Below are 19296 nucleotides of genomic sequence, written 5' to 3'. Positions count from 1 at the left end.
ATTATATTGGCTTGACTGTTGTTAATGGTAGGCATTGTGTGGAGACTAAGTAGGGTTTGTTTTTAGTACACAACAAGAAGGAGAATAGTGGAAGTGTGATATGTGTGGTTTGGTGTACAAAAAGTAAAAGCCCGAGTTCTTTCCCTTCCTTTATGGGCCAGGCTAGCCCCACATTTCACAGTAGAGGGTTTCACCCTCACCTTCAAGTCTTTCATCCTCTGTCTCTAAATTTCTGCTTCTTTTTGTTGGTTTTCATTTATGCTTCGGATCTCATTTTCAAAATAATACTCTTTGAAAATACTTTTCAGATCTCATTTCTCCATTCTCCCTCCCAGTACACACATACCATTTGTGTTTCCCTCCCTCTACCTTTCCTTTTCGTCAGTCCAGCAGCACAGAGGCACATAGTCTCCCTTGGGTTTCCTTGTCCTTTCCATTCTCGCACACAGAGGTCGTCGCACTGCAGCACGAGGTGGTGCTTCGAATCTCAATCTCTCTTTCGATGCTGTAGTTTGCTTGTTTTTTGTTTCAGATTTTTCTTTCATGGTTGCAGTCACACGGTGCACATAAACAAATCTTCTTCCCGGATACGTAGCATCGACTGCCATTGAATTGGATGTCGATATCCGATTTCGCATGCATCGAATGTTTAGATGATGTAGGTTTAATTTTTTTTGTTTTAATTATATTATGTTTTTATATAATGTTTTGTGGTTATTTTTTCTCATGCAATTATTTTAAATGTTATTTAATTATTTTAAATGTTGTTATTTAATTATTTTAAATTTTGTGCTTTAATTATTTTAAATTTTGTGTTTTAATTATTTTAAATGTTTTGTTATAATAATTTTGAATTTTTTGTTTAAATTTTTTTAAATGTTCTGTTATAATTATTTTAAACTTCGTGTTTTAATTTTTTAATTTATAGTTATTTGAATTAAATTGTTTTATTTGAATTAATTAATTAATTATTTATATAAATATTTAAATTAATTTTATTTATTTAGAATAAAATAATTTTAATTATTTTAAAATTTCTTATTTAATTATTTTAAATTTTCTGTTATAATTATTTTAATTGTTTTGTTGTAATAATTTTAAATTTTGTGTTTTAATTTTTCTAAATGTTCTGTTATAATTATTTTAAACTTTCTGTTTTAATTTTTTAATTTATAGTTATTTAAATTTTATTTTAATTAAATTGTTATATTTGAATTAATTATTTATTTATATAAATATTTGAATTAATTTTATTTATTTTGAATGAAATAATTTTAATTATTTTAAATTCTCTGTTTTAATAATTTTAAACTTTTTGTTTTAATTATTTTAAATTTTCTGTTATAATTATTTTAAAGGTTAATTATGTTTTTAGTCTCTCAATTATGAAGCGATTTTATTTTTTATTCCCCTCTCAAACTTTGATACACTTTGATTCTTCTCTTTAAGAAAACTATAATTTTTGGCTTCATACTTTTTTTGATCCCTTGAAAGAGGAAGAATGTTCAGAATCGTCCTACCTTTTTTAAAATGTTCAAAACGGTCCCAACTTTTGAAATAACGGGTCAACTTAATCCTTTTTTGTTACGACGTCAAATTTCTAACGGTACAACTGCCACCCTTGACAAAAGTTAATGATGTGTCCAGTTTATCTGACTGCGTGGCAACCCTAATTCCCAAACCCTAGCTTCCTTGTGCCGCCAGTCCCGTGGGCAATCGGAGACCGCCGTCAGCCACCCTGCCGTCTTGCTGCAACCTTGCCATCACCCAACACTAGCGTAGCCACCACCGTCACTAATACAGAACGCGAACGCCAAAGTCGCGAGTCCTCCATCATCATCTTCAGCATCTTTCTCGACTTCCATCTACACTATGAGACACTTTTCAGGTTGCCGTAGAGCTGCAAGGACCGCCATCCATCATGACCATTGCAAGAGCACTCTCTCGCACACACCTGCAGAAACTTAAACAGAGAAATCCCCAATTCGAAAAATCTTTCGAAACCTAAATCGCTGCCATAGCTCTTCCATTCATCTCCTCGCGAGTTTCGCCCAACCTTGAGCTAGCCATCAGCGCCTCCACCAGACCTAAATCACACCATCTCCCACTGCGATAGAAACCCACCATGGCCAATGTTCATCATCTTCTTCGCACAGTAGAACCATCACGCCGCACCTCCAGATCACAACCTGCACACCATGGTTTCTCCACCTTCGCAAACCGCGAGCACCTGTAAGAAAAGAAATCCAGACAAAGATTCCAGATCCAAATTGTAATCCTGAACGCGCAGCCATGATTTCTAAATCACGGCTTTAGGGAGCCTGAAACGTGAGGCGAGGTTGCGGCAAGACGGCAGGGTGGCTGACGACGACCTACGATTGCCCATGGTGCTGGCGGCACAAGGAAGCTAGGGTTTGGGATTTAGGGTTGCCACGCAGTTAGATAAACTGTACACGTCATTAACTTTTGTCCAGGGTAGTAGCTGCACCGTTAAAAATTTGATGTCGTAACCGAAAAGGATTAAGTTGACCAATTTTTTCAAAATTTGGGATCGCTTTGAACATTTTAAAAAATGTAGGACGATTCTGAACATTCTCCCTATTTCGAGAGACCAAAAGAGGTATTAAGCCATAATTTTTCGTCCTCCAAAACCAACAGCGTTAAAAATGAGCTGAGGTGGCTAATGTTTAGCCACATGTCAAGACATTTTCTCTTTCTAACGTTTGCCACGTTGGATTTGTTCAATGCAAACGTCAACGTTTCCTTCTTTGATTCGCACTGGCCGTCGCAACTTCAAACCCTTGGGCAAAACAAGGGTCATCCCCTCTTCTTTTTTCGTGAGAAAAACAACACCCACCGAGCCAACACTCACCGACCCAGAACCCCCTCCTATCGGTCGAAGGCGTCGTCAGCGATGCTACTCATTAACAGACTCATCACCGGCGACCGCGAAAGCCCTCCTTTTACGTCTTCTCCTCATGCGCGAGAGAGAAACACCCTCACTCAACGGGACGTGTTCTCCTCGCCACCGACGAGGCCAGCCGCAGCCAGTGCCTCCAACGGAAGAACTCGCGCCCTTCACGGCGGATCGACCTCTCCCGGTCACGAACCCTAACGCCTTAGCACCCCAAATTTGTGTGGGTCCAGATTCGCGCTCTGGTAGTGTCTGGGTTCTGGACCTTCGTGGATATGGCTAGTGGGCGATATCTATGGAGGCATTTGGTCTCTAACTCTTCCAAGAGATCGTGACGTGTGTTGTTGCACTTGTTCGGTTCCATGATCTCTTTGGGACCAAAATGGGTGATTCAACGCTGCCTCTGATGTTGTAACTTTTTGGGGCCAATTTGGATGTTGTGTATCATATAACTGTTGTTCATAGTGTTGATGTTTTTTGTTGTTTGTTTTTGATTGATGAAAACTTCATAACTGTAATTATAATGATATGCTTTTGGTATATCATTGCATATGAAGTGTTTGCTCTTTTCAGCTTTTACTGTTTCTGTTCTGGGTTGCTGGGTTCTTTCTTGTACTAATGTAAAACTATTAGAATAAACCATCAATTTTTTTATCCAACAGAACATATAAAAGAAGCCATGGTTTGTTAAAAACAGAATAAAGGTAAAATCACCCTTTATTCAAACTGCAATGAAAGAAGAGAAGGAAGGTAGAGCCCCAAGTTGAAGTTGGAAACTGTAGGGCCATGATAAGGGTATTTTATTGAAGCAATAAAAGAGGTTGGAGAGAGCAGAGAGATTGTGAGACTAAGATGTAATTAGAAAATGGGATATTAAGGTTAAGAAACTGGATTTGGTTGAAGATGAACATTTCCCACCAATCCATTCGCCAGAAACCTCCTGCGTGAAGAAAGCAGAGAGACAGAGAGTTGACTCAATTTTAAAAAAGAGAAGTTTCAAAAAATGAAAAGGTGACGTGACATTCGGTTAGCCACCTAAGAAAAAAAGTTAACGCCGTTAGTAGTGAAGCACTAAATCTAATATTTTCTATAAGGAGAAGGATGCAAGTGTATCAAAGTTTCGGAGAGGGACGAAAACCAAAATCGCGTAATAGTTTGAGGACAAAAATCATATTTAACCCTTATTTTAAATATTCTGTTATTATAATTTTAATTTTTCTGTTTTAATTTTTTTTAAATGTTTTGTTATAATTATTTAAAAAGAATTGTTTTAATTTTTTAATTTATCCTTATTTCATTTTTATTTTAATAAAATTGTTATATTTGAGTTAATTATTTATTTATATGAAGGCAATACAGGGTGTAGGGGTGAAGGCAATACAGGGTGTAGGGGTATAGTCAATGCAGGGGTGTAGTCAATGTAGGGGGTGCAAGGTGTAGGAATGAATGTTTGGTGATTGGAGAAAAGTGGAAGTACAGTCAATTAGACACAGAAATTTTTAATAAACAAAAATTATTAGATAACCATCTAACTTAATTAAGGGTATATTAGAAAATTGAAGGTGCAGATGAGATGCTATATTCCACTCTCTTTGATATAACAATCAAGAAGGAACACTATTGAAGCTTTTTCTTTTCTTTTGCAAGCTCAGTAACAGAGAAAAGTAATGAATTAACATTTTATATAGCTTTATAGTATACTTAAAGAGAGGATTTTATAATTTCAAACAAAAAAAAGTTAAATGTACTGAATTTAAATTTATTTTATTTTGTAAAATATTTTGTTTGAGTAAAAGTATTTAAATTTAAATATTTTATTTGGATATAGTATTTTGATTATCATTATACAAAAAATATATATTTTAACATTACATAATATTTAGTAGTTAAAAATATTAGTAATCATTTTTTTTTTCAGTTGAAGTAACTTTTTAACTAAAGTTTGCAAGACTTCTCTAATTGACGTTGACAAGAGTTATTTTTATTTGGTGATTGTCAGTATTTTTAGCTGATATAAATTACAATTGTTTCATTTTAAATCAATTATAATTTTTTTTCAACATCGTTTGCAAAGATTTATTTATTTTTACTATTCCACTAATAATAAGTCAATTTGTTTTGGTCTAATCCACTTTTAGGCCTATAAAAATCGAGGGTGAGGTGGTCTCATAATCCTAACTCTCTCCACAAGTTTTATTTATTTAATATATATATATATATATTTAAATTTTTTTTAATTAGTTTATTGATGGTTCTTACTTAAATTAGTTGAAAAATATTTTTTATGATAAATTATGTAATTATAACTTTAATTAATGATTAAATCATGATTTTTGAACATTAATAATTTAAGTTATAATATTACTACATATTTCCACCATTCATATAATACAATATAAAAGAATTAATCTATTAATTTTTTTATAATTTTTATAAATATTGACAAAAATATTCAAGAAAAATGTCGATAAAAAAATTAGCTTTCCTTATATTAATTAAGAAAACATTAATCTGCGTTGTTGAAAAGTTATTTGACTAACATTGGTGAAAAATAAGCAATTTATTAAAACATAAGTACAATTGAATTCAATATGAAATAAACTCCTATTAATATCACTTAGAAAAATGCTTAGAAGGTGACTTCCCTAAATTAATTGTGTCAGGACACTTAAAATCCCCTGTTAGTGGAAGACAGGTGTAGGTACACGGGTTTCTGGAATTCAGAAAGTGAAAGACAGGTGTGCAGCACTGAGTGGCCGATCGGTTTAATGACGGTAGTATTTAAAGCAAAATTTTAAACTTCGTGCTACTTTTTCTGCATGCACCCCTCATCTTCAACCTTCTGAGTTTTCATTTTCTCCTCCTTCTCTCTACAATTTTCTTCTTCTCACTACAAAATCTTACCCTTTTCTTCTTTCGATCATCATTCAGGCAACGCCTGAGTTCTCCTGGTGGCAAGGGCTTCACTTTGCACCGATCAAGTAAATAGTTTGAATTGGTAAGTTCATTCTCTCTTTTAGAACGACTGTTTTTGGCACATGCAAGCAAAGTTTCTGGTTGGATGAGTTTATCATTTTCCTCTACGAAATTCTCTTAGCAATTATGGTATTTTACTTGGTTCAGTTTCGTAATCGGTGAACTCTAAGTGTATAAGATTGGTAGTGGTGAGACATATCCTGCAACTGTGAGTGTTCGGCTAAGTTTAGAGGTAAGGGAAGCTTATTTAATCTAATTATGATTCTTTGTTTTGAATGTTGGATTGGGTGTTTGATGTTTTGTATATATATTTGGTTGAGATGAATTATAAATGTGGCTGTATTATTGTATGTATGGTGAATGATTGATAAAGGGTGTGAACTGGGTTGATATAGGGTTTGATCTTCAAACTGCAGTATTCTGCGTGATTTATGTGTTTGAAACCGAGAGTCATTATTGATCGTTCGGTTTTTTCTTTGAGCATTCGGTCTGAACTAGATTCTTCTTCTGTAGAGGATTTCAGTTAATGACCGATCGGTTTTATATTATGATACTTGTAAATAAGTGTTCGGTCTATGTATAGTTTCCTATTTTTACTTCTTAAATCAGCTTAATTAAGGTATTCAATAATTCTTAAATTCTTAAATATTATATTTATCCTTTGTTGAAAATAAGTTATATGTAATTGTATTTATAATATATTCCTTCATTGTATAAGTTCAGTAGTGCTCGATTTTGAACCAAACGCTCGGTCTTCGTAGTGCTAGGTTTTAAACCAAGCGCTCGGTCTCGTTATAATACTCAATTATACTATTTTTTGAATAAAAGTGTTTGACTATAGTTTGTAGTGTTCGGTTTAAAATCTTAGGTCTCTGATAAAAGCTTTCATCATTTTCGGTTAGGTTTAATTATATGTATTCTATAATATTCCATACATTCTTTGAGTTTTGTCCAGTAAAGACCTTTCGGTCATACTTGTTGAGTAGCTAGTAAACGTTCTGTATTATTATAAGTGTTAGGCTTCTGATAAGTCTTATCTAGTATGGTCCGTTCGGTCTTGTTCTGTGGGTAAGTGAAAGACCGCTCGGTCTTACACAAAGTGTTTGGTGAAATTAGTCTAGCAGGTATTCTCTTGTTCAATCTTGTTTCTAAGATTGTAGTTATCTTTTTCAATTCAGTTCTAAGATGAGAATTTGGTTTTCTTGGTTCGGTTTGACTGTATTGATGATGAGGTATGATGATATTTAAAATGTGATATGAATGAAATAATATGGGTATGAAAGAGTATTCTAGGGAGGAATATCTCAGAATTTGTTATGGAATGGTAAAGTATGAATGTGGTCATGCTAAGGTGACGTTTATCCTGATATTCTATGATTACTCATTCTCAAGTAGAGAGGAGGAAAACATGTGTGAGAATAGCAGGAGGTCCTACTCCATAAGGTCAAGATGGGCGAAGTATAATGGACTAACCTCAGGTGGCAACTGTTGAGGGCATCCCAGCTACTACATCACCCGGGTGCAAAAACGTCGTAGCTACACATAATTCATACACTCCGGACAGTCAGAGTAAAGTGGTCGGTCATTGCATGCATTGATGTATGGTTATGGTTGGAAATGCATGATTGGTTGTTGCATGCTTGACTATTGAATTATATCAGAATTATGTGAGATATATGTTTTACTAAATTAATTAAATTACATAAGTTTACCCTATTTTTCTGTTTTGTCTTGTTGTCCGTCCGGTTCTTCTTTCTCTCGCAATGATTATCCTGTGGATGTGAGCAGAAGGAGACAAGTGTTTGCTGGAAGAAGCTTTGGAAGAAGTGGAAGTGAAAGCTAAACCATAGGACCATTCGGTCGTTAGAATTGGTTCTATTTTGTATAATCGATCGATGTAAGTTAGTCTTGGAACCGTTCGGTCTAGACTTTTGTTTTGTAAGGTTTAAATTCTGGAGTATTGTTGTAAGGCCGTTCGACTATAAATGTACCTCTTCTCTTTCAGAATTGAACTATAATATTGTTAAATTGTGAATATTTTATGGTATGATTTTATACTATATTTTTGTAATGTTACTTTGATGACACCGAAAGTTTTTAGAAAAATAGCATGAGAACAAATAAACACGTAAGAAAAAAGAATAGGAATTTTTTTAAATTCTTACACATAAACTTTAAACTTAACTATTAACATTGTTGTGCTCTCTATTCTGTTGTCTCCAAAATGTGTTTATAGAAATGATTTTGAGGTTTCAAGATATATTAGAAAAAATACATTAATATCAATATACTTCCAAAGCTCAACAAAATAATAACAAAAAAAAATTCAATCGAGAATCTAAATTCTATTACATGACACGTCAAATTGTCATATCATGTTAAAAAAAAAATTTATAATAAACATTTATATTTATAATAAATAATTGGTTTAATAGGTTCGGAGGTCCCTATATTTGCGGGTTCGTTTCAATTGGGTCCTCTAATTTTAGAAGTGATCAATTAGGTCCCTTATTGTGAAAAATTGAATCAATTAAGGCCTCTTCGTTAGTTTCATACTAACACCGTTAAAGGGGGTGACACGTGTCAGTTCATGATTTTTTTGAATTTTTGAATTATATTTTTATTATTTTTAATTTTTTTTTAATTTTTTTAATTTTTTTTTAAAAGTAAAATTTTTAAATGTCACGTGTCAAACGGATAGTGTGCCACGTGGCAATGGCAGTGTGACATGGCACTGACAGTGCCATGTGTCATTGTCAGGCCACGTGTCATTGCATTAGTCTCAATTTGGTCCCTGTATTTTTATTATGTTGCAATTTGATCCCTATATTTGTATTTTGTCTCAATTTAGTCTTAATTTTAAAAATTAAACAATTTTTTCCCTCCTCAAATTCAAACAAAATTTAAATTGTATATAAATCTTAACAAATATTTTTATGAAAATTGATATTTTTAATAAATATTTTTAACAAGATTAAGATTAAGTTTAATTATATTTATATTTAATTAATCATATAAATGTTAATTATGTTATTTAAATATACCTATAAGGGTTTAATAAAACAGTGACATAACATATTGGTGTGAATTTTCATTAAAAATATACCTATAAGTAAATATAAATATAATTAAACTTAATTTTAATCTTGTTAAAAATATTTATTAAAAATATCAATTTTCATAAAAATATTTGTTAAGATTTATATACAATTTAAATTTTGTTTGAATTTGAGGAGGGAAAAAATTGTTTAATTTTGAAAATTAAGACTAAATTGAGACAAAATAAAAATATAGGGATCAAATTGCAACATAATAAAAATACAGGGACCAAATTGAGACTAATGCAATAACACGTGGCCTGACAATGACACGTGGCACTGTCAGTGCCATGTCACACTACCATTGCCACGTGGCACACTATCCGTTTGACACGTGGCATTTAAAAATTTTACTTTTAAAAAAATAAAAAAAAAATAAAAATAAAAAATAAAAATAATAAAAATATAATTCAAAAATTCAAAAAAATCATGAACTGACACGTGTCACCCCCTTTAACGGTGTTAGTATGAAACTAACGGCGAGGCCTTAATTGATTCAATTTTTCACAATAAGGGACCTAATTGATCACTTCTAAAATTAGAGGACCTAATTGAAACGAACCCGCAAATATAGAGACCTCCGAACCTATTAAACCTAAATAATTTAAACTTTGACATGAAGTTATTTTAAAATTGGAATAAATGTTTATTGAAAGGAATAAAAATAGTCTTTTACGGAGTTCAAATTGATACGCTGTTATTATTATCATAAGCATTTTTAGATTGTTGATTAAAAAAACACGCTTTCTTTCTACTTAACCCATATATCTCAGCACATAACATTCATTTAAAAAAAGCCATTTTAAAGTAAACATTACAAAATTAATATCATAAATGCCAACATTTCGAATGTATGTACTGAAATTCGAAGAATACATGTATGTATATACGTATACGTATATTATTATTGTAGATAGAAAAAAAATATAGATATTATTATTATTATTACAAAGTGTGAAATGGCAAATGTTAATTGGGGACGATAAAGCATAGAGCAAGTATAGCATCCGAAATGGTTGCTTCTCTCCTTTTCTTATGTGGTTTGTCCTGTAGCGACCCTATCTTTGTCTCTCTCTCTCTCTTTCTTCTCTCTTTCTTTCTCTCTCTCTCTCTGTGGCGATTTTCCCTGCACACCACAGCAGAGAACAACACCATCCACCCACCACCACCCACCATCGCCTCCTTCAACCACCGTCATCACTTTCATCACTTCACACTTCTCAAACCATAACACAATCCTCAACAATAATCCCTAAATCCTCTTCTCCCGAAACCCCAAACCCTAGCCCCTCTTTCATGATTTACAGTTAGGGTTATGGAACCCAACAACGCAGACGCTTTCCGACCTTCTTCTTCACCCTCATCTTCCCCCAGCTCCAGGAGAATTTCCGGGATTTTGTCGCCCACAAATATCATTCAGGCTCCGTTATCGGCGCTATTGGAATATTCCGGCATCCTTCCGTCGCGCTCGTCTAACCACCACAGCCACCCAGCCCCTGACGCAGTTAACAATGACGGCGAGGTTTCGATTAGGATCATCGGTCCCGCGGAGCAGGAGCAGCAACCCCGGGAGGAACAGCATAGCCCTTCTGTCGCTTCGGGATTGGTCGTGGGACTCGCGCATTCGCAAAACGATTCCGTGTTGCCCTCGTCGTCGCCGCGCAGCGATGGTGCTGAGGAAAGCACTGGCCCTGGAGGGGACGGCGTTGGGAGAGACTCTTCTTACCAGAGATACGACATTCAGCATGCTGCCAGGTGGATTGAGCAGGTCTTGCCGTTTTCGTTGCTTCTCTTGGTTGTTTTCATAAGGCAGCATTTGCAAGGTGAGTTTTGAGTTACTGTTCTATCGAACACACGTTTTTGTTTGTTTTGATTTGATGATGTTGAGGAGTGAATACAGGGTTTTTCGTGACAATTTGGATTGCGGCTGTGCTTTTCAAGTCGAATGATATTATGAGGAAACAGACTGCGTTGAAGGTGTGCTGCTTATTCTTTTTGTAGCCGCGAAGCGACATAATGTTGTTAGGGTGTATATGAGAATTGTGTTGTTTATTGAGTTTGTTTGTTTGTGTGTGTGGTTTTGGCGGGTGCAGGGAGAGAGGAAAATACCGGTTTTGATTGGGATTTCTGTTGGGTTCGCGCTTCATGTGGTTGGTGTTTATTGGTGGTATCAGAATGATGATCTCATGTATCCCTTGATCATGCTTCCTCCCAAGGAAATACCGCCTTTCTGGCATGCCATTTTCATCATCATGGTCAATGGTGTGTTTCTCGTCCTCTCCTCAACGATTGCTTGCTGTATGGTTTAAATGACATTTTAATTTTACCTAAACTTGCTATTGAGAGTGTTTGAGAGAGTTATTATTGAATGTGTCGTATTTTAATTGTCTTCTACTTATCACTGCTTCATGTCTCTTTAGAGGCTTGTGATTTTCGTTTGTTGAAACTATTTAATATTGCCCTCGTTAGTTATTTATTGTTTTAGAATGAGTTATTCTAAGAATGGCGAAAGAGGATTTAAACTGTATGAGTAACTAACTTGTATCCTTTGTCCATGATTCTGTCGAAGCATAAATTGTGCTTCTTTTTAATTCATTTTGGTTTGAATGTTGATTAACGGATATGTGGCTGCAATTACCATGATAACACAGAGCTTCTTTATGTGATGGAAGGTCTTGCTTGTTGCAGATTTCAGAATTATGTATTTATTCTTTGATTTGAACTCATTGGGGGATTAATATTCTTGCTTTGTCATTGTGTTTTACAATGTCAGATACTTTGGTCCGCCAAGCTGCAATGGTAGTCAAGTGTATGTTGTTGATGTATTACAAGAATAGCAGAGGCCGAAATTATCGTAAGCAGGTGAGGTAATAGATTATGAAGTAGTGGAGAAGTTGAGCTAAGCATTTGTGTGCTGAGGATAGAAGAACAATTTAAAATGGCTCATTTTTTCTCAAGTTATATTGTAGTGAACATGCCTTTGCAATCTCTTGTAATATTTCCAGGAGTTATGGGTTCAGGATCTATATCATCTCTCTCAGGTTTACATTCTGATAGTACTATCATTTATTTGACAGGGTCAAATGCTGACTTTAGTTGAATATCTCCTTCTGCTTTACCGTGCCTTGTTGCCAACACCAGTTTGGTATCGTTTCTTCCTGAACAAAGAATATGGAAGCCTCTTTTCGTCACTGATGACAGGATTGTATCTAACATTTAAACTCACGTCTGTTGTTGAAAAGGTGTGTTGATCTTTAAAATTTGTGTACAATCTATTTTATTTGAATGTAGTTTGTGACGAGTAACGTCGATGATTTTCTTCCTTTAAATCATTAACAATAATATTTCAGTTATTCTTATATTTATCTGCCAGTTGTATCCTATTGTTTTTCCAGGTTGTGCATTCTTTGATTTGTTTGAACTCGAGTTTGCTGACTTCTTTTGTTTGTAAAATCTAAAATTTCAGTTTCAAGATAAAAAGGGATGAAAATGATAATGTTTTGTTCAGAAGCTTAATTTTTTTTCTTTTTTTATTTCCAAGTGGGTTTTAAATTTTCGAAGTAAAAGATTTTTTAACAAGTGAGGGATGTTTGGAAGAGTTTTTCTATCATGTATTGCCTGTTAAGTTGCTAGTTTAATTATTCATAAGAAAGTCCTAAGGAACCCCATGTATTATGTCATTTAGCTGGGACATATAAAGCGCTCGGTTTCTTTTTTGCTTTAAATTATCTGTGGATTGCATTTGTTTGCGTCTGGTTGGTTTTCTCTTATCCGTGGCGTGGTTTTCAGGTGCAATCCTTCTTTGCTGCAATAAAGGCATTGTCACGTAAAGAAATGCACTATGGGGCTTATGCAACATCAGAGCAGGTACCGTTAGTGTCTTCTTTTGATTGTTGATTTCAGAGTTGGTCAATCAATAGCCGAAGTTTCAGTGCATCCGTTTTCACTGTAAATTACATTTTTTCTAGTTAAATGATAGAATTTGCTAATATCTAAGCAACAGGCATTTGCACACTTCACAGTATGTTAAATATGCATGTCTGGGAAGAGGGAGTTGTTCATGCAGATAATTTATCTGATGGCAGGTCAATGCAGCCGGTGATCTATGTGCTATTTGTCAGGAGAAGATGCATGCCCCAATCTTACTACGTTGTAAACATATTTTCTGTGAAGACTGCGTATCGGAGTGGTGAGACTTTCTTGGCTGTTGATTTTTTAGTCTTCGGGTCTGCATAATAATCTGAAATTGCAATTTACATTTGAGTTGAAAAATGATAAAAGACCAATTTATCGCCAGTATGTAAATTTTGAAGCTGGTAGTTTGAAGTATATATGTTGTTTCTTATTTGTATGCTACAACATTTATGTCATGCCTTTTAAATGTTAGCAGGTCTTATGTTGCTTCCTGTTTTTTGGTTACTACTGACGTGAACACACGTATTTTAATTTATCTGCATATTTTTTCTTCTGGTTTTTCTGACATCTGATTATCTTATTTTGCCAGGTTTGAGAGAGAAAGGACCTGTCCATTGTGTAGGGCTTTGGTAAAACCTGCAGACCTTAGGTCATTTGGAGATGGCTCTACTAGCTTGTTTTTCCAGTTATTCTGAAATCGTATATATATAAATACAAGCCAGGAAGTTTTTTTCTGCTTTGAAGCTTTAGTTTCTCAAAGCAGCAGTCATCGACACATGTAAAATGCTATGGAGGAAATCGAGGGGATACTGAGAAGATGAATGCAGCTGAGTACAGGCGTTCATATAATGTACTAGTAAAAGGTGGAGTGTATCTAAATGACCCTGTAAACTAGGAAGTTGATTGAAAATATAATTAAACACGACTCTTCATTTGCAAGGAATGAAGGTCTCTTTCTCAAAATTGCATAGCTATTCCGTCATATAGTGCCTCTCAATGTGTCAATTTTAAACATATTTTTTACTTTTGAAATCCTCTTTAAGTGGGTTTTGAAGCACACCTCAAGGAGTGTTGCCCACTGGCAGGTTACGGTTAAAGATCTTACTTCGTTTCATGTATTAGACGGGTCAAATTGTGGATACTAGTATGTTTTTGAAGTACTTAATTTGACCATGTACACAACATTGAAGTACTTAATTTGTTGGAAAGAAATATCAGCTGTTCATCATGTTCCCTTCTTTAATCGGTGTGGCAATAACTAATCAATTGTGTGGATGTAAATGGAGTGGTTCCAAATATTTCCTTTGTACCTGAAATCAAGAGCAATCAATAGGATTGGAAAAGTATATATAGGTAAGGTGTAGGGAGAGAGGTCAAATCAGTTTTTCCTTAAAACTCAGTGCAGATGGCAACTTTTACTTGTTTATAATAGGGTTAAATAATCTTATTTGTTTATATTTTTTTAGGAAAATCTTAAATCAATCTTTTTCTTATGTCTTTTAATTTGTTCTTTATTTTGAAATTTTTTTAATTTTATAGATATATTTAAAGAATATAATTAACTTTTATATAATTAATTAAATACAAAAACAAATATAAATAAACTTAATTTAATTAAAAATATTTAATAAAAATATCAATTTTAATAAAATTATTTATAAAAGTTTATATATAAATTATATTTTGTTTGAATTTGAAAAGGATAAATTTGTTTAATTTTTTAAAAAATTATGATTAAATTGAAATAAAATAAAAATACAAAAACATGTGTTGTAAGTGTTTTTTCACGTGACAAATTTTGTATTTTCTTAAAAAAAGTAAAAGAAAATGAAAAAAGTAATTAAAAAATATTTTAAAAAAATTACAAGTTGACACTATCACTAACTTTAATATTTCAAAAGTAAAAGTTCAATTGAGAAAAAAAAAACAACCGAGAGACTTATTTGAGAAATAGAAAGCATGTGATTAAACCTAAAATTTAACATGAATGATTTTAATGGTATAATATTATAGTTTAACATATGACATGTTAAGTCTATATGTTAATGTATTATATATATGTCTAAATACATCTTGATTATTTGGGTTGGGATCTACTCGACTTAAGTATAGTCAATCAAGATAAAATCATATGACTATTAATGTTTATAAATTATGACTAAGTTAAGAAGAAAGATTAAAGAGAGTTGATAAGGTAATTAGGCCACATGGCTCATACCTAGACAGGTCATAAACATAGTATAAATAGTACATTGCATGAGGTAAATTAATCACGTTTATTGATTACTATATTTATTTTTATTTGACGTACTTACTTGAGTATTTAAGTGTCTTTTATATATACAATCCATTCGTCTTATAGAAGATGAATATCTAAACATATCAGTCAAAAAGTATGGAATATTATAATATTTTAACAATAAAAATTTAGTTATATTATTAAAAAGAATATTATAATATTTTAACAATAAAAGTTCAAACTATAAAGAAAATTTTCTAATTCTTTTTATAAAATCATTATCTCTAAAATTTCTTTTTAAGTTTTCTCTTTACCAGTACCTTTTTTTTAAGATCAAAGATAATAGAATTGATTGTAGTGAAGAGCTCTAATGATTGCTAAAAATTTGCTGCAATGGATCATAAGATTCAAGGAGGGTAGTCAAATTTCCTTGAGCTGAACCAAACAAGACTTTCTGCAAAGTGTTTCAGACAAAGTTCACTTTCAGAGTTGAGTTGGTTTGTCACAATTTCATGTTATGACAAATTCACTTCATATTACAACTCTTCATAAAGCATCTCAGTTTCTGAACTCCCAAGACCAAGATTCATATATATTTGATCTCAAGTATAACATTTGCTTTGCTCTATTCTATAATACTTGTAAAATGTCAGAAAAAAGTGTCACATTCGAAATAGATCCAGCTCCAAAAACTTATGATCAATCAATACACTTGTTTGAAAATGAATTTGTCAAACCAACCTCACCATGAAAGGAAAGTCACACACAAAACAAAAAATATGGCTTTCTCTTCACATACCCCACTCTCTTCCTAAAAAGGTTGAAGAAAAATAAGTAATCGTTTCAAAGCATGCAAGTATTTTCCTCAAAGCAAGAGAAATTCATCTAAGGCTGAACCATGAAAAGAAAAGAAAAAAGAAAGAAAGAGAAGATTTTGTATGTGGAGAAACTTAGACAGTAGCAGGAGTCTCAACTTCTGTAGTGCTGTTCTCATCCTCTTCTTTCACAGTAAATATTTCTTTTGACAGCATAGGTAGACCTGGTGAGACAAGAACATCCCTAGCAGGTGATGGTGAACGTGGTGTGACTGATAAGAACCGTGTCACCCCAGAGGCATCTGAAGGGTAAACTTCAGTGACTTCTTCCATGCCCTCATTTATGTACACCACATCTTGCATAGTCAGCTGATGGTACTCCACAATTTCCCTTAAGAAACGATTCTCCCTTGCATATGTCTCATTCTCATTCGCCAGACGAGCCTTCTCAGCAAGAAGTGTCTCCAATTGATGCCTTATCTGACCACATCACAACAACAAACAGTTTATTAGGAACAATGTAAATGTTAGTTTAAGTCCTACATTGATTAGAAATGACAAAACTAAGAGATTTTGAGATAAAAGTGGTATCAATCTTTATATAGATTGGACTCATATATCATATATGTAAGTATATAATCACTCCCTAGTGAACAGAAGAAATATCAAAATGATCAATACCATATCATCATCATCTTCACCGTTCTGTCCCTTGTCACTGCCCCCTTTGTCCCGGAGTATTTTATTCTCTTCTTCAAGTTGAGCACATCTTGCTTTAGCAAAAGCTAAATCTGCTTTTACTGATTTTAGCTCCCGAAGAAGTAGTTTTGCTTTGGCAGCTGTTGCCAACGCCACCTGCAAAAGCAAAAGGAAATTATGATTCTCTACTCACATTAAGAAACCAAAACTGCTGATTCTGATATACAACTATCACTCCCTCAGTTTCATGCTCACAATAAGTTAGACTTAGTTTCCTGCCTCTACATTGAGTATGAATGGCTATATAGGTAACAAGAGTCACTCTTATGCTAACTTAAAACTATTAACAACTCCAAAATTATGCAAGACACTGCATGCCTTCACTACATGAACTAGTGAGGGCAGTGTCAAATGATGATTGCGTAGTTGCCACCTTACGTCGCGTGATGCCTTGAGTTTTGATTCATGGCTAGATTGCTTCTCTTTCTCGGTAGCTTCTTGCAATGGATTTCTCAAATCTGAAGTCTGCTGTGTGTCCCCAGAGTTACTTGATTTTCTTCTGATTTGAGTTCTCAGGTCTGCTGTCTTACTCTCCATAATTGTTCGGCCTTCCTGAAGAAATTAGACAAGAATCATTGAATTGGAGAAAGTGATTTAGCAAGCCAAGTAACACATTAAATACAAAATTCTACTTGTACTCCTACTTGGGATATGAATATCTGATCTGCCTTTGAAACATGGAATTCATATAACTGCATTGTGTCTATCTCTGTTTGCAAACCATACTTTTTAACACTGATTACCGTTGGTTAAATTATTGGTTAATGCATTACCAATGTGTTAGTAATTTAACCACTTTGTAATACACCTTGATATATATGAAAATTTTATGTCTGCACAAGGTATTTCTGAAGTGTGATGATGGAAATGGCAAAGTGCATCAGTGCATATATAGACTTGTGGAGAAATCCAATTGTATAATGAAAGTGTACATGAGAGTTTACCTCAAAAGCCTTCTCAAAAGTGTCACCTAGTTGATTGAGGGATGAAGTGATTCTGTCCAAGCCCTTCCGAAATTTAGGACTGTCCACTTTTCTGTTAGTGTCGAGGGATTCATATACTGGCTTGAATTCTGAAGGAGAGTTCTAATCATGCCACAGAAAAAAACACAGGAACACACAACTTAGTTTTACGGTTCATGTGATTTTAGGCAGCAGCATCATAACATAAAACATACTACAGGTCTTCCTGCATTGTGTATATAACAATCACCTGAGTTGCAGGGGGAGCTGCAAAGGTATTAAAAGAGTATGATTTGGTTGTTTGGGGCTTGGTTCCGTGTGGTGAGATTGGCTTATCATCATCCAGAATTGATTTGGCTTTCTGCGCAATCACACCCCAGAAACCAGACTTGGAGTTGCTATTTCCGTAAGCCTCAAAGCTCTGCATTCATTCATTTCAAGAATTAACCATATACGTGTGTGTTCAAGTGTACTGAGATTGAAAGAAATTCTGATCATTCAATCAAGATTTATCACACTCTCACTTTACATATATGCACACATAACATATCAAGTGAGGAGATTGAATGATTCAGATTAGATTGCCATAAAATGAATATGAAAAATTCATCATTGAAAGATTTAAGACGATCTCTTGTCCCTTTATATTGTAAACATATCTATAAGTGAATCTAATGTAATCTATGTAAGCAATAGTTGAAGAGTTATGATGGGAAATGGATGAGAGGTTGTTGAAATACCTTGGATCTTTGATGGTCGGAGTCAGGGGTGGCGAATGCAAAGGAAAGAGAGGGTTGGTAACGAGAAGGAGAAGGTTTGGGGGGTTGAGTAGGGAGAGATGAAGAAGAAGAAGAAGTAGAAGAAGAGGGAGGTGAGAGGATTGGTGGAGAAGCATGGCTATGATCAGAATCCTTAGCAACATCCAATGATGATGGATCATGAAATTCTTCCCTGAAAGTGGAAGCCCTTGATAGACTTTGCCTTCTCCTGTATGCCATGCTACAACAACCTCAGAGATCACAAAAACCAGAACCAGGAGATTCAACTGTTGCCTAACCAACTCTTCCTGTTTTCATTTTTCTTTCGTGGGGGTTCATAAAATGAAATCTTAACCATATAATATATATATATATATATATATATATATATATATATATATATATTAATATTAACAATTGCTTTTTAATGACATATCATATAGACAGAGAGGAAAAAAAATGTTGCTTTTAACCGAAACGAACAGGTGTGTGGTGTTTCCCGTTCCACATAATTTCTCATCTACACACAGTAAATTTTCAGTTACTGTTAATAGCTTCATATTTTTAATAATAATACAAAACTAAATAACATTCACTAAATTATTATACATGTTCTTAACCATTAAATTTTAAGTTGATTTCATGGCACAGAATTCCATGTTTATTTCTTTTGCTTCTCCCGAAAAGAAAAAAACATGGTTACGTTGATATTTTTATACTGTATAGTAAAAAAATATTGGATATACTATACTATATGATATATATGTTTATAGTATGGCATATTTTTTGTTTCAGTTTTATTAGATTTATGTGTTTTGTTATTACAATGTGTGAAGTTGTTGGTTGACAAATCAAAGAAA

The 19296-nt window shown here is 33.6% G+C and overlaps 2 protein-coding genes across 2 annotated transcripts; one reads left to right on the top strand and one right to left on the bottom strand.

The window, feature by feature from the left end:
- Window positions 1-9998: 9998 nt before the first annotated feature.
- LOC108329560 (uncharacterized) lies at window positions 9999-13866 on the top strand. Its single transcript, XM_017563820.2, has 8 exons — window positions 9999-10811; window positions 10889-10965; window positions 11082-11250; window positions 11762-11850; window positions 12066-12230; window positions 12778-12855; window positions 13074-13177; window positions 13493-13866. The coding sequence occupies exons 1-8, from the start codon at window positions 10304-10306 to the stop codon at window positions 13596-13598; spliced, it is 1296 nt and encodes a 431-aa protein (XP_017419309.1). The 5' UTR covers window positions 9999-10303; the 3' UTR covers window positions 13599-13866.
- A 1798-nt stretch (window positions 13867-15664) lies between these two features.
- On the bottom strand, window positions 15665-18779 carry LOC108328250 (uncharacterized). Its single transcript, XM_017562083.2, has 6 exons — window positions 18419-18779; window positions 17929-18099; window positions 17661-17801; window positions 17095-17268; window positions 16639-16812; window positions 15665-16437 (listed from the first exon to the last, which is right to left on the bottom strand). The coding sequence occupies exons 1-6, from the start codon at window positions 18674-18676 to the stop codon at window positions 16093-16095; spliced, it is 1263 nt and encodes a 420-aa protein (XP_017417572.1). The 5' UTR covers window positions 18677-18779; the 3' UTR covers window positions 15665-16092.
- Between the last annotated feature and the right edge of the window lie 517 nt (window positions 18780-19296).

Source organism: Vigna angularis, chromosome 2 (genome assembly GCF_016808095.1).
Source record: "Vigna angularis cultivar LongXiaoDou No.4 chromosome 2, ASM1680809v1, whole genome shotgun sequence".
Taxonomy (NCBI): domain Eukaryota; kingdom Viridiplantae; phylum Streptophyta; class Magnoliopsida; order Fabales; family Fabaceae; genus Vigna; species Vigna angularis.
Note: the sequence above shows the minus strand (reverse complement) of the source record. Positions and strands in the feature narration are given on the sequence as shown.

What these genes read in the sequence shown, in the direction of transcription:
- LOC108329560 (XM_017563820.2), top strand. Translation starts at nt 10,304, where the DNA reads ATGGAACCCAACAACGCAGACGCTTTCCGACCTTCTTCTTCACCCTCA. An exon ending in GCCGAAATTATCGTAAGCAG is followed by an intron (nt 11,851 to 12,065) that starts GTGAGGTAATAG and finishes TTTATTTGACAG; the next exon opens with GGTCAAATGCTGACTTTAGT. An exon ending in CTTATGCAACATCAGAGCAG is followed by an intron (nt 12,856 to 13,073) that starts GTACCGTTAGTG and finishes ATCTGATGGCAG; the next exon opens with GTCAATGCAGCCGGTGATCT.
- LOC108328250 (XM_017562083.2), bottom strand. Translation starts at nt 18,676, where the DNA reads ATGGCATACAGGAGAAGGCAAAGTCTATCAAGGGCTTCCACTTTCAGG. An exon ending in AACTCAAGGCATCACGCGAC is followed by an intron (nt 16,813 to 17,094) that starts GTAAGGTGGCAA and finishes TTGCTTTTGCAG; the next exon opens with GTGGCGTTGGCAACAGCTGC. An exon ending in GTGAAGATGATGATGATATG is followed by an intron (nt 16,438 to 16,638) that starts GTATTGATCATT and finishes TGATGTGGTCAG; the next exon opens with ATAAGGCATCAATTGGAGAC.